This window comes from Varanus komodoensis, unplaced genomic scaffold, assembly GCF_004798865.1.
Source record: "Varanus komodoensis strain SLA01 unplaced genomic scaffold, ASM479886v1 scaffold16, whole genome shotgun sequence".
NCBI classification, from domain to species: Eukaryota; Metazoa; Chordata; class Lepidosauria; order Squamata; family Varanidae; genus Varanus; species Varanus komodoensis.
This window is the reverse complement of record NW_025335468.1, coordinates 11,508,475-11,523,818: the sequence shown is the minus strand read 5'-3', so window position 1 is coordinate 11,523,818 and position 15,344 is coordinate 11,508,475. Positions and strand designations below refer to the sequence as shown.

Genomic DNA, 15,344 nt, shown 5'->3' with positions numbered 1-15,344 from the left:
TGTTGGCTAATTACCAACATTCAAAAAGGAACTGGACAGTCATCTGAGTGGAATGGTGTAACTTGGTGTCCTGCAACAGCTGCGGGTTGGACCCAATGGCCTTCATGGTACCTTCCAACTCTAGTATTCAGTAATTCTACCATGCCCAGCACATTTAAAACAGTTTATTTGCTTTATGCATATCTTTCAGCGTGATGTCCCTGAGGATGTAGACAAATTGCTTGGAGAGATGAATCCTACTTCTTTTGCTTTAGATCCTTGGCCTTACTGATTTATTAAATTGCAAGTTCAGGCCTTTCAGTATAGATTTCAGAGATGGTTAATATCTCTTTATATTCAGAAATAGTGTAATTCCTACTGTTACAAAAGAGGCAGTTGCAAAACCCCTTTTGAAGAAATGAAGTTTTGACCTCAGTGATTTAAATAACTACTACCCTATATCTAAACTTGGGCAAAGTATTTAATTGGAGTATGTAGGAGTGTCTCAACTTGAACTGTACCTAGATGAAGCCAATACATTTCAGTTTTTTAACTGGCTTCAGGACTGAAACCACCTTGGTTTTCCTAGTGGATGACCTGTACAGACAAAGGGAGCATGACTTTGTTGATTCTCCTGGATGTCTGTGAGCTGCTCAGTACCACAAACCATGGTATCTTTCTGGGGCCTTAACCTGGGAAAGCTCAGACATACTGTTCTTCAGTAGCTCCAGTCTTTCCTTGAAGACCATTACTAGACTGTGGTGTTGGGAAATTGCTGTTGCCAAAACATGCATGGTGCAACGAAGATCCATCTTATTGCCAATGGTCCTTAATTTCTTCAAAAATCATGGGACCACGGCGTAGAACCACAATACCTGATGGAGCATCCCTCCCAACCAAAATTCTGGACATTATGCTTAACATGGAGGGTCTTCCTCCATGTGCCAACTTAGAGGGTAACTTGGAAGGCAGCAACAAGGAAAGCTTTCTGTGTGGTGGCCACCATCTGTGGAATTATGTTCCAACTCTGGCCCACCTGACACCACCTTGATATTTTTCAGTGTCAGGTTAAATGTCCTTTATAGTAAGGCTCTTAAGATGTAGTTGGTTATCTAGATGCTTGAGGCAATCAGCCATCCGAGGTGTTTTTCTTTTACAGTGTCATTTTTCACTGTATGTATTCAGTTGGTTTTAATTTTGTTAATGCTTCTTTTGATAAGACTTTATGCTGCTTTTATTGTATTGTTTTTATGTGCAGTTGTAACCGGCCAGACAGCTTCAGCTGTTGGTGGTACAGAAATAAAATAATGATCATAATAAATCACTTGCAGACTAAGGTTAAAATGTCATCAGCTTGCTGATCATCTGTAGCTCTACCTTCTGTTAGCACCTTCCAATTCCAGGGTAATGATCAATACCCTGAATGGATGTTGCCTTTGATAAAGATGATCAAATTTAAATGTAATCCATAGGGAGCAGATGCGCTATGGGTTTTCTAGCTGTCTAGGTATAGGTGCACAATCTGTTTTTGATAGCACAACTCTCTGCTTGAAGGACAAAATATGCAGGCTTGGGCATGCTCTTGGATGTGATTCTGTCACAATCAGCTATTATCACCTTCCAGAAGTAGTTGGTTTTGCCAGCTGCAGTTGTATGTACTGATTCAAATTTGGCCTCAGAGATGCCTTAGTCACATCTGGTCTATCAGAATGCTCCTTATGTTGGGCTGTAATTCATATAGTTCAAAAATGAGAAAAAGCATAGAATATACCTGCCAAAATGCTGGCTGATGCTCTGCTACCATGCCTGCATCCTGTGTACTGGTGGCCTATTGTTTCTGGCTCAGTTTAAAGTGCTAGTAGTACATTCCTTAACAGGACCATGCCCACCAGTATGAACCTTCTTGACCTTTCTAATTGGCTTCAAAGCCTACACTCTCTGGTCTGTTAGCAACAGAAATATGGTGGGTGGGCATCTGCTACAGACTTTGGTATTAGTGAAACCACAATTATGAAATACCCCTTTCAGAGATATCCAAGAAGCACCTTCTCTTTCTGCTTTTGGACTAGTGGTTAAGATTGTTTTATTTAGACAGGCTTTTGGAGTTTCATTTTCTTCTGTTTTCTCTCTTCTGCTGCTAGTGCTTCACTTGGTTACTTTATTTGCATTTACTGCTTTACTGATTCCTGCATTTGTGCTTGTGGTTGGTAATCCAGCTTAAAGATATACTTATCCACATACATGTTCCCATTTGGACTGGGTTGATAATTGTAGGTCATCATTACAACAGTTCAGAAGTATTTTAAAATCTTCAGACACTACAGAGCAGGTTTTATACTACATGATAATGCGGTTGTGCTTTACTGAACACTGTAAAGCTTTGGATGATTGAAATCAGCATTAGCACTGTCTAATCTCACTGTCCATGAAGATCTTATATGTTGGTCCAAAATCCTACCTGAGCAGCAAGAAGCCCTGATGAGCACATGAAGCTTTTGCATGTCAGAACTGCTTCATTTATTTAACAAAGTAAAATAAAGTCGTATCTCATTCCAAGTTGTGTGCCTGCATCACACTCCAACACATATAAGAAATCAATAGATGGGGTCATCGGATTTTAAGGGAATTATTTGTAATTCAGTCATAGTGAAGGGAAGAATTCTTTAATCTACAATTATGCCAGATGGAGGCATACATAGTAATTCATTTCCCAGGAAGGGTGATAAACTCTTTCAAACTCTTGTCCCAACTTATGAAACACTTCCTGCTTTTCAATGTTACTATTTTGTTGCCAAGTTAAAGTCTTTGTTTATCATGGTTCTCTTACTGGCTCTGAAAAACAATGGAACTTGTTCTCCCCTTTTTAATATAACAATTGCTACTGCTTTCTTGTCATTTTCCTGCTAATATCCTTTTTCCAGTATAACCCCTTGCAAATTTTTAAAAGTTTGGTTTAAACCTAAAGCTGAGTTTGACTATGTTCTTAAAATGTATTAACTAAAGCTAGATCTAAAGTAAAGAATTCCAAATGAAGAAAAGTAAAAGGAACATCTAATTCCTTATTGTAAATGAGTATGGAAGTGAAATCTTACAATTCATCGTCATATTCCTTGGGAGGGGACACTGCAATGACCAAGTCAATCCAATCCTGCAAAAGAAAGCCTTCATCAATATTAAACCTATGTAAAAGGGGAATCAAAATCATACATTTAAAGTAGGCTTTCCCTCTTAGAATATATTAGGAACATTATTGTTCTATTTTAATATTTATTGCTGCAATCCTTTTCTCAAATTAATTCTTATGGTTCCTGTGAGAACTTTCTGGGGAACAGAGATTGAGCAGATTTCTCCTTGGGAGATTGTAGGCATTATGACAATCTCAGCAAGTGAAAACTGTATTGTTAGCCACCTAGGAAGGCTTCGGCAGTTATAGGCAACCTATAAATATGTGTAAATAAATAAACAAATAAAATAAAGCTGAATGAGATCTCAACCCCCTTGTGGCTGCTCTGGTAAGCCCCACTGTAGCTTCTCTTCCAAGACCCTTCTGGTCTCCTTCCTGTGCACCGGTCACAGCTGTTCAGCCACCACTTAGTTAAGGAAAGATAAAGGGAAGGGCAAGTGTGTACAGGGTGTAGGGAAGGTAGGGGCTGCTGGAGAAGCATAATGAGAAAGAACAGCAATGAGTAACATTTCCTGGTTCAGATTTTTTTTAAAAAATGAGCCAGAGAACTTTAGAGCTTGTAAAACTTGCTTCAGTTTTGGAGGTGGTTTAGATGGGCTTTAACAACTCCCCAGAGTTCAGTTCCAAACCTGGCTGAGGACACTTATGCTAGCATAGCTAGCTTTAAGTGTCATGTCATCTGATACCAATTCATTAATGATAGCAAAGGCTTAACTTTCTAATATTTACCAACTTCTACACAAGCTGGAATTAACAATTCAATCAACATTTTTCCAAAGAAGATTTTACACTGCACTAGGATGTATTAAGTCAGATAATACTAGGAGCATAAATAATACACTGGCCAGTGATATCGCGTCTGAGAGCATATGAAGCTAACTTATACTGAGCCAGAGCCTATCTAAATTTATTTGGTAACAGCTCTCCAAGCTGTTGGGCAGGAGTCCTCCATCCTCAGTGTCTGGAACTGCTGTGGATTGACTGAGACCTTTATGTGAATGACTTGTACCCACTACAGGCAGGGAGCTTCCTTCAAAGCACTAACATTACAGCCATCTTATCGACATACACGGTTTCCCTGAGGAGTTCATTTAGAATTGTCTGTCTGTCTTTCCAGTCCTATACAAATACACCACATGTGGAAAAAAATACTGGGTTATTAAAACCTATTCAGCAGGTATCTCTCATATTTCAAATAAAATGTGGACTTTTAAAATAGACTTCTTCTGAATATGGACATATGATTTTATTGGCTATTCTGTGCAAAGGCATTTCAGTTTGAAACAGCTTATAGTAAAGGTAAAGGTTTCCCCTTGACATTAAGTCCAGTCATGCCTGACTCTAGGGGGCGGTGCTCATCTCCATTTCCTAGCCAAGGAAGCCAGCATTTGTCTGCAGACAGTCTTCATGGTCATGTGGCCGGCATGACTAAACACCGAAGTGCACGGAACGCTGTTACCTGCCCACTGAAGTGGTACCTTTTTATCTACTTGCATCCCGTTGTGCAGATTCGAACCGGCGACCTTTCGATCTACCAGCCCAGCAGCACAGCGGTTTAAACCAGTGTGCCACCTGCAGTCCCCGAAACAGCTTATAGGCAGCCCTATATTCTCTTCTCATCTGGCCTGATCGCGTTTTCGATTCAAATTTCAAAATCTATTAATTTGTTTGTGGTCTGTTTAAGGCCACAGTCCTATCCTTACTTAGAGGGAATAAATTCCATTAAAATTAGTGGGAATTTCTTCTCAATAAGCATGCTAAGAATGTGAATATTATGTAAATTATTCCCAAATGTTGCAGTTACTGTGGTTGAATGAAAATGGTGCCAATATGGTCTCAGAATTTATTTTTAAAGAATCTGTTTGACATAGAACTGATATTTTGCTCAGCATCCTAAACAAGACAAGCTTATACAAATCCTCCATAGCAAGTCCATACTGGATTGCAGCTCGAAGCAAATTAGCAGCACAGTCCTGAGACAACTCACTGAGTTCAATAAGTATGCGCCCAGCTAAAGGGATATAAGGTTGCTGCCCAAGTTACTGTTTGTGCAGACCTGGACATATTTTCTGATCCCATGTTTTGAAGCTGGGCTAAAGGGAGAGATTAGTGGAGCTAATTTTTAAGGCATGGGTTCAAGCATTTAACAATATAGCATTTTTAGTGTAAAGAATATTTACCCGTATGCTTATTATATCTTTAGTGCTACATCTTAAAGAGTGGCAGAAATATAAAAATACCTGATATGTGCAATCTAGAAAAGCAAATGCCTTCTAACTTACCCCACCCATGTTCCAAGCTTTTGAAAGAGTTGCTTGAGCTTCATCCAGTTTAACATCCAATAATATCTTGCCATTCACAGCCATTATTTCATCCCCTTTCACAATGCCTCCTGAGAAAGGAATGACAAAGCAAAGAAACATTAAATCCCCAGGCATTTACTATTCAACATTATGAAAAATCAAACTGGAGGATCCTGCATAGCAAAAACCATAGACATGGATACCATGTCAAAATATTCGGCAGCATCCAATGCTGCCTGTGTGCTTGCAGGACACTGTTAGTGCGACAGAAAGCCAGTGGTTCCTGAAGCAACCAGAACCAAGCCTACACAGAAGATTCCAGAATGGGGGCAGGTAAGTGGATCTGACAGAAGGGAGGTCAGTAGACATGTCTCACTCTGGAGATTAGCATTTCAACGTATTCCCATGGTTATTTTAGGAAGTGTTGGCAGCAGATCCCACAGAACAAACCACAAAATCAACAGCAGTGGAAATGTTGAATACAGTGGTTTTCAACCACTGGTTTGTGGACTGGTGCTGGTCTGCTGTTGGTCCGTGGGGGGTCTGCATCTCAGTTGCTGCAGACTGGCACAGGGGCTGGCTGTGCTCCACCACCTCTTCCTCAGTTGGCATTGCATTCATGGGGGGTGTGCCGGTGCCATCAGTGGTGGCAGGGAGGGGAGAGACAGCTGTCCCCAGCTGTGGCAAGGTTGAAAACCACTGGGATACTGCACAATGTTAGAGGATGATGATATTGCTGCATTTTCCCCCACCTTTCCCATCAACACATATGATTCTCCCTGGTGCTATTTTATCCTCAGGTTGTTTAGGCTGAGAGATAATGACTGGCAAAAGGTCATTACAGTGCACAGGTATGCACGCTGATGCAGAAAAAAGTCCCAACGCTCTTAAGAGCTAGCCATGAACTGGACTGTATCATGGCTGGATCTCCCTAGCTGCCGTCTATCTCCCTAAGCACTGCAACATACTGATGTTTAAAAGTGAAAGCAGGCACCAAACAATGCAAACACATTTCTTAAGCAATAGGCAGTTAACATTTCTATGCATGCTATAATCAACACTATAGAAGTTTTTTTGAAAGGCAGTGTCCATTAAAAGATGAATGTATACTGCACAGTAACTATTATACTGTACCATACTATACTGTACTATAATATACTATACGCTCTCAATACCCCGAAGTTATTCATGACACAAGGCAGTACAATAGCCACATCAACAGAAGCTACAGGAACTCATTTTGGGCTTTTTAAAAACCCTCTGTACATTGTTATTAAGTGCTAAAATGACAATGTTCGTATTATAGGAATTGAGGTTGATATCTATCTTAAATGCTGATGTATTCAGTTTATTCTTTCTAGTCTTTGCTTGAATATATGAGAGGTTTGGGTAACTACCTTTATTATCTCATGTTTTATTTGGATGTGAATGTATTAATAGTTTAATGTTAGTTTAATGCTGCAATTTAATTGATGGAGTTTTGCCCGTATGTCTCAGAGCATTCAAAATTGCCCGAGGGGAAAAGTTTATGTATACAACATTTGTTAATTAAAATTTTAATCTATACAATTAAACAGATTACTAGGCAGATTACTTCTTAATTTAGACATTTTGGATTCCAAACTGATAGAAAAAATTATCGATTTTTCCAATGAATAAAATGTACTTTCCCCCAAGAATTCAATTTCTGAAAGGAATTCTGTAAAGTTTAAAAATATGCACAACTTTGTCTGGAATTGTTAATTTTATGAACAATAGGATTGAATTCATTCTGTCTTTCTTCATAGCATCAACCCACCATGCTTGTCTGCAGCACCCCCCTCATAAATGGCTGACACCACTATTTTTCCAACTGGGGAATCGATACCTCCTTCTACTGCAAGATCTAATGATCCTTCCTGTTAAAAGAAAATTTGATTTAGAAAAAATGTTAAAGAAAAGTACCTTTGTAAAAAGGAGATGTTAATCACTTTGGGGGTACCATGCTGGGATACAGATGGTGAGAATGTAACTCCATTGAATTGCCTAGACTTTTCGGGTCTTTCAATACCATTGGCCATGATATCCTTCTGGATTGTCTTCCTGAAATGGGATGCTGGTCTTATGGTGACTCCAGTCCTTCTTGAGAAGAAGGTAATTCTGGGGGACATTTATTCTACCTTTTGAACATTGACATGAAGGAAGCTTCAAGATTTTATCTAATCCCCATTTTTTTTCAACGTCTATATGGAATTGCTGGGAGAAGTTGCATGAAGATTTAGGCTTAGATGTCAGCAATATGCAGATAACATCATACTTCTATTTTCCATCATCTAATCCCAGGAAAATAGATGAAAACCTAAACATGCGTCTGGAATAGATGACAACTAACGAACTGAAGCTTAATACACAGAATATAGAAATACTTTGAGTTGAGAAATCTGCCGATCTGGACAGATGGAAATGAATGACTCTTTAAATGATCACTTTAGATATCCTTATAGATTATGACTTTAGAAACAAGCTTAACTGTTGCGCTCTTCAGGTTGGGCAATCTATATACCTGTGTTGGTACTGCAGCGCCATTTTCAGAAGTGCCTGCATTTTGTAGATGCCAAGTTCACCACCTTTTGTACATTTGGATTAGCACGAGCAAAAGTATCTGATGTTTCCTTAGAATATTGGGTGATTTAGTTTTTTATACTGTTTGATTTTATCATATTATACATTCATATCTTACTCAGTAATTGGCACCTCAGTAATTAACACTCTTTATTCATCCTAAAGATATCTGTGAAGTTCTAATACACGCAAAATCCTTGCATAACCTCTGGGTTTGTAGAAGAAGCATTCAGTACATTCAATACGAAATGAGTATTGATCTTTAGCACTATTTTTTTTGAACATGAATATAAGAGTCATATTACATAGAAAGGGAAAGGGCTTGATAGAACTTCTCCAGTTATCTTCTTCCATCACAAACATTACCTTCTTAATACGTAGCAGTCGTACATCTTTTCCCATAATCTGATCCGGTGAAAACTAACAGAAATGAACAAATATCAGTAAGTCACCTCTACTTTTTCAAATGCATATGGCAGTATATACAATGTGAGATATGCAATTTAAATAAATGAATATCATACCTTCTGGAGCTACTCTCTGTAGAACATGTCATGTTGCTAGATTACACATTATTTCCGCTTTAGCTAAAAAGCTGAAAATGCCACTTATGTCAAAGGCAACTTAAGAAACAAGTCACAAGAATTTTTTTTCTTACCATTGTGTAGGGATCAAAATCTTCCACATATTTCTGGAAGCCCTGAAAATAAAAACTGGTAATGAAATGCATGCATAGGAAATTATAAAAACAAACAAATCAAAAATAGGTTGCCAGGTGAGTAAAGCCAGAAAGGAAGTGAGGTGGAGGTATATCATACACAGTTTGTTCATGTTCCTCCTGACAGTCAGAAGATGTATAAAACTCTTTAAATTGTTACCACTGATCAGGATGCAATAGTCACAAACACTTTTCTGGGGAAGTTTACGGAATTCAATGAGGCCACTTAAGACTTGGTTGTTGTCTATTTACTTTCATCTAGCTGAAGTGAAGGGCCCATGCAAATGAAACTAAAATGAATACTTGCTGAATTCCAGTGACATAATTAGGCCAAGATAACATGTAGGGAGAGCAATGAAAATGGAACTGCAGGGCTGGCTCCACAAAAAGCAAAAACAAATCCTGGAAAACATTTCCACAAAGCTTTTATCTTACATCAGTGTTCATTCTGCAAACATTTCTTAAATGTCCTTCCTAAAGCTAATCCAACTGGCTTTACTGGACATCTTGATCATTCCAGTGAAATAATGAGGCTGAGGATGAATCTATCATCTAGTCTCTTCATCTTGCATAACGCTGGCTTGAATCCCTTTGCCACAATTACACAGACATCTAAGATGGCTATAAGACAGCTGCTCCATACGCCACAATACATTTACTTATTTGTATTGGTTTCAAAGCTATCATTTGTGTTTACTACAATACAGTATTTGTACTGCAATCAACAAACACAATCCAATGTTTCACTAAGCACACATTTAGGAAGTTACTCTCATCAGAGAAATAAATAGCAATGCGATTGCTGCAAACATTTGTTGCTGTTTTATTCATTTTCATTAAATGAATTTTTACTGTGCTGTTTTCCCACTCTCATTAACTTTCTCTTTCTCCCCCTCAGTCTGGCAGGATTTCTAGATTTCCGGTTTCTGATTTCACAGGTTCTGCATTTGTTCTTTGGGAAGTAAGTGGGATTGCAAAATATTTTACTTGCAGATAGCACACTTAACGTTGTGCCAATAATTTATTTATTTATTAAATTTGTTTAAAGCCACCTGTTAGCAACATTCTCTCTTGGCAGCCAATAATGTGGCTAATAATACATTCCGTAAAGAAAACTATAACAAAGCTGAAGCAGACAGATACCCTCTATTAGGAGGCATAACGTCAAGCAAAAGTCCTAGGACTGGGAGTTGTAATTTGAGCAGAGGCACTGATTCTCTTGTGATTTAAGGCAAATTGCTTTATCTTCTTTAGCTTTGAGGTTATAGCAAACAGATGTTATCCCTGAAGAATATGTTCCTGGGAAAATATGCTTTAAGAAATAATAAATACAATACCTTTAAGCAAACACACTCTGAATACAATAACCAAATACGTGCCACTTCAGTACAAACACTCTGAAATGTTTTTAGTGCTTCTGGGGAAAGTGCATCCAATTTTTCCACAATGTACCCTCAGGTCTTTAACCACCAAGCAATGCTGAATTAAAATGCAAACTGCACAAGTATTTTGCACAGCAAAAGAAGAAACCACTTTCAGAGGAGCTCTAGGCAGGAAGCCCACAGCTTGCTTCCTTTACTTAAAGATTGCCACAGACTATTTCACAGACTAGAGGATATATTAGATGGAACTTTATTAACACTATTTGACATTGCATATTTTTAGTGTTTAGGCTGCATGTTTGTGTGTCTTGGCAGGGGTGTGTTTGAACTGGTTCAGGACCTTGGTGTGTGGAGGAAGGTATTTTAAAGCCTTTGGGCTCTCCAGGCCTGCTATTCATACTGGGAAGAAATCTCCCACTGGCACCAATGTGGGTTTTCCTCCCACTGCATATAGCAGGCATGAGGAGGCCCAGTCTGGACCACAGTAAGGGCAAAGGATTACAGCCTCTCTTGCATCATGCCATAGTCCTGATCAAGCTGCACAACATCATGCAGGAGTTGTTAAACAAACAATACAACAAACAAACAAGCAACAATCATACAAGGCCGAACAACATGAATGACTTGCATCATTGCTCAGTTGTATCCATGTGTTTGCAGAAGTAAGTCCTGCTGAGTTAGATAACAAACCCCAATACCAACCCAGACAAACACATTATTGATGGTGAACCAAATTCCCAGGCCTTTCACAAGCAAAGCAAAGCGAAGCGAAGCGAAGCGCAGCTGCATTTGCTTAAGTCCAACTCTGCTTTGAATTTCCATTCTCCTGGGTACTAATAAAGGTGTTTGCACCACTGTTTTAAAATGTCTCATGATATCATGGGATGCCACATTAAATTGTTTTTACAATGTTGCCTTTCTGAAATATACGAAGTGTTTGGATTGGACAATGAATGGCAATTTAAAAACGTTTCTTACGAAGTTGTAACATAAAAACTAGTTATATATATATCAGTACGAAAATATTCAGCAAAATAAAGTTTTTAAAAGCCCAGTTCAAGTAAAACTTAATTCTTGCACTCTGTCATTATTTTATTTAGCTTACTTTGTCCAGTCAGGGACTCAAAAGGGTAACTCATTGACAAATAGATAGTATGAATATTCTGGGTGGATTCAAGGAACCTAATAACATTCAATTACTTCTGAAGTCACAGGAGTGTAACAATTAGTCAGCGTGGATTGCACGTTGGATTGCACATTCTTCCATTGCACATTCTGTTCAGCAATTTGTATTTTGGGAACAAGACAGTACTAAGTGAGGAAAACATGCAGCTGCTGTGTTTAAATACAAAATAACAAGGCATGGCTATCATGCTATACCAACACAACAGGCATCTAGGAAATTAAGGGTTTTTTCCTTAAAATATCGTAATATTATTCTAGCATTTATACGTAATTTCTCAATATGCTAACAGGATGTACATGCATTTGTCAAAGAGGTATAGAGCATGATTTTAAAAATGCTATATTGCACTTTCAGCTCAAGAGACATGAAAGTGAAGAAAAAGTAGCATCAAAACAAAATTGAAATGCATGAACACCACACAGAGAAGTGTTATTTTACTTGTTTTTTGTTAGCTTTAAATGATGAATTGTAAACCACCATTCTTTTAAACATCTCTTGAGGCTGAAAAAAGAAAGAAAGAAAGAAATTGCAGAGTAGCAAACACACAGAGATGAATGGCCTTCAATTTTAAATATTCTGATCATATAGTCAAAGTTAATTACACTTAAGATGCAGTTTGCTTTGTGTATGTAGAGCTACCCTTGAAGACTATTTAGAAATTGCAAAATGTGGCAGACAGATTAATAACAGGGACCAAAAGGATCAAACACTTAACAACAATTTTGGTCCACTTGCATTGGCAGCCTATACGCTTTTAGGCCTGGTTTCAATCCATAAAGCCCTACCTAGCTTGGTACTAAATTCTTCAAAACACAGAACTAGTTAGTTGAAAATTAACTGATATTTTATGTATTCAATTTACAAGGAAGACAAAAACATTTTTTCTCATTGTGACCTATATTTTATCTGTAGTGCATCAGTGGTAAAGAAGCTGATCTTTGGTTAATTCCTAAGAAATTCCAAGTTACTTGGCTGTGCTGTTCATTATAATCTAACAAACTGAATAAAAAACCCCCATAGAAATAAATAAAGAGGATCACAGTAATTTTATGTTGCTATGACACCATCTTTACTGAAATTGTAAATGTCACTTATTATGAGTGCCAACTGTTACATTGGAGTTATTCCTTAATTTATCTTAAATTATTGTTTCTAGTGAATATGGATCATTTACTACAAGGATAGGCAACCAGATGCCCTCTATTTGTTAAACAATTCCCATCATCCATCATCAATGGCCCTTCTAGGTGGGGCTGATGGGAGTTGTAGTCTAACTAGGTTGCCTACTTCTGACTGCCTATGTTGGTCAACCCCACTAAATACAATAGGACCTACTCCCAGGTAAATATTCTTCAAATACAACCTAAATCATATGTTTGCCTAGTGGGCATTACCTTGGGGAACCTAGTTATAAATATCAGGGTTTCTTAGCCTTGTCTTCTGGATGATTCTAGATGGTGTATGTCTGACTAAGCTCCTTCCTACCTAATTTGTCCCATGAAGGAAATGAGAAGTGGAGCCACCTCTTTCTCCTTGAGTCGTTCTACAGTACTGTGAATACTGTTCTTGCCTTACAAAGAAACGTCAAGAAAAAGCAGGTTGCTTACCTGTAACTGATGTTCTTTGAGTGGCCATCTGTGCAGTCACACATATGGGGTACTGCGCCTGCACAGTGCCTGTGGCTGGAAGATTGTCAGCTAACGGTTTCTGGAGGGAAGCTCTGCTCCCCCTCCCCCCTGTGGCCTATAAAGAGCGGAGCGTCCGCCATTTTGTTCAGTCTTTGCGACCAAACGTACACCACTTTATGGAAAAAAACTTTGGTTTTTTTTGTTTTTTGAAGTCAGTACCATAAAAAAAGGCATGGTCGGTACCGAAAGATGCATCCACTCACCGACACCGAGCAGGGCTGGTGGGTGGGTTGTGTGACTGCACAGATGGCCACTCGAAGAACATCAGTTACAGGTAAGCAACCTGCTTTTCTTCATCGTGGCCTCTGTGCATCACACATATGGGTAGATTAACAAGCTTACCATAAAGGAGGAGGGAAGGTGTCCTCATTGAAGAACAGAGGAGAGAACAGCTCTGCCGAAGGAGCGATCCCATCGAAACATCGAGACGGTAGTGCCTGGCGAAGGTGCAAGGGTTTGCCCAAGTAGCGGCTTGGCATACGTCATCAATTGGGACCCCGGATGCGAATGCAGACGAGGTTGCAACAGCTCTAGCAGAATGGCCTCGAGGAACTGAAGGCAGTTCGAGCTTAGCTAATGGATAGCATAAGACTGTAGTGTGCACTATCCACTTAGAAAGTCTCTGTGGAGTGACTGGATCGCCCTGATCCCTAGCAGAATATTTGATGAATAGTTTATTGGATCATCAAATAGACTCCGTTCGCGATTGGTAGAAGACTAAGCAACGCCGAACATTGAGTGAATGCAAAGATCTTTCCAATGGAGTCGACGGTGACGGAAAAAAGGCAGGCAGCACAATGTCTTGTCCCATATGGAAAGGTGTGGACACTTTAGGCAAGAAAGACGGGTTGAGGCGTAAAATGACCTTCTCCCTGTGAAAGTTTAAATAAGGAGGGTCTAAGCGAAGAGCGCAAAGTTCACTGGCCCTCCGGGCTGAAGTGACAGCCACAAGAAACACCATCTTCCAAGAGACCAATCGCAGATCCACCGTCGCCAAAGGTTCAAAGGGGGCCTTCATAAGGGCCTGTAGAACTACAGAAAGGCTCCATGTGGGCATCACCGGTCTAATTGATGGGTTAAGTTTATATAGTCCCTTCAAAATTCTTTTGAGGATAGGATGAGAAAACAGAGATGATCTGTCGACTAAGCCACGGTAGTAGGCCATTGCGGCTGTATACACTTTAATGGACGACGGCTTCAATCCGGAATGGTGCAATTCCAAGAGGAACTGAAGAATTTGTTGAATGGATGAGAGGAATGGAGAGAACGAACGAGACTTGGCAAAGGTGGAAAAACGTTTCCATTTAGCCTCATATGACTTCCTTGTGGACGGCTTTAAGGCAGAGTCGATGATATGCTGAATATCAGGGTGCAAAAATGTCGGATTCGATGGGTCTTGTCTAGAACCGGATGGTACAGAGACCAGAGAAAGGGGAAGCACCCGAGTGATTGGATTCGACAATTGGATCCGAGGTGGTCGAAGTCATCGCCGGTACTGATGGATTAGTAGAAGCTGTCAGATTCGTAACTCTTGAAATCGTCGTCAGCACCGATGGAATGTCAATCATCGGATTCGCTACACTGTTAGATTCAATGAGAGCAAGTCCGGGTGGTGAAGTGTGCCGTCCACTTGTGTTATAAGATATGGGAGCGATGGAAGATGAAGAAATTCCTCGCGAGAGATGTCGAGTAGTTTCGCAAACCACGCTTGACGTGGCCACCAAGGGGCAACTAGTATCCCCGATGCCCGGTCGTGCACTATCTTTGCTATGACCCGCATCAGAAGAGGGATTGGAGGGAAGGTGTAGAAGTTCATATTGTTCCAAGGGATCATGAATGCGTCCCCTAGGGATGCGTGTCCGATTCCCGCTCTTGAACAGTAAGCCTTGCACACCCTGTTCTGTTGGGTGGCGAATAAGTCCACGTTGGGAAATCCCCAGTGCCGGAAAAGGTGGTTGCGTGTACGAGGATCCAATTCCCATTCGTGAGAGGTGAACATGTGCTTGCTGAGAAGATCTGCCTGCACGTTGTCCACACCAGCTAGATGAACAGCCATCAGCGTGATGTGTCTCCAGATGCACCAGTCCCAGATTTTCATAGAAAGTCTGGCTAGAGTCGGTGACTTTGTTCCCCCTTGCTTGTTCAGATAAAAGACGGTAGCTATATTGTCCGAAGTTATCTGAATGATCTGATGATGAAGGATGTCCTCGCAAGAGTGCAGGGCCTTGAAAACTGCCAGTAGTTCTAGGAAGCTGATATGATTCGTGGATTCTAGACGATTCCACATACCCTGGGTAGATAGG

The 15,344-nt window shown here is 39.8% G+C and overlaps 1 protein-coding gene across 1 annotated transcript in view; it reads right to left on the bottom strand.

Annotated features, from left to right (window-relative positions):
• USH1C (USH1 protein network component harmonin) overlaps positions 1-15,344 on the bottom strand; it is a 63,588-nt gene that overhangs the window by 2,302 nt on the left and 45,942 nt on the right. The window contains exons 16-20 of the mRNA XM_044425764.1: positions 8,726-8,767; positions 8,434-8,487; positions 7,265-7,364; positions 5,446-5,555; positions 3,072-3,127 (exon numbers count right to left, since the gene is read on the bottom strand). Of these exons, the coding sequence (XP_044281699.1) occupies positions 3,072-3,127; positions 5,446-5,555; positions 7,265-7,364; positions 8,434-8,487; positions 8,726-8,767 (362 nt within the window). The remainder of the gene's footprint in view (positions 1-3,071; positions 3,128-5,445; positions 5,556-7,264; positions 7,365-8,433; positions 8,488-8,725; positions 8,768-15,344) is intronic.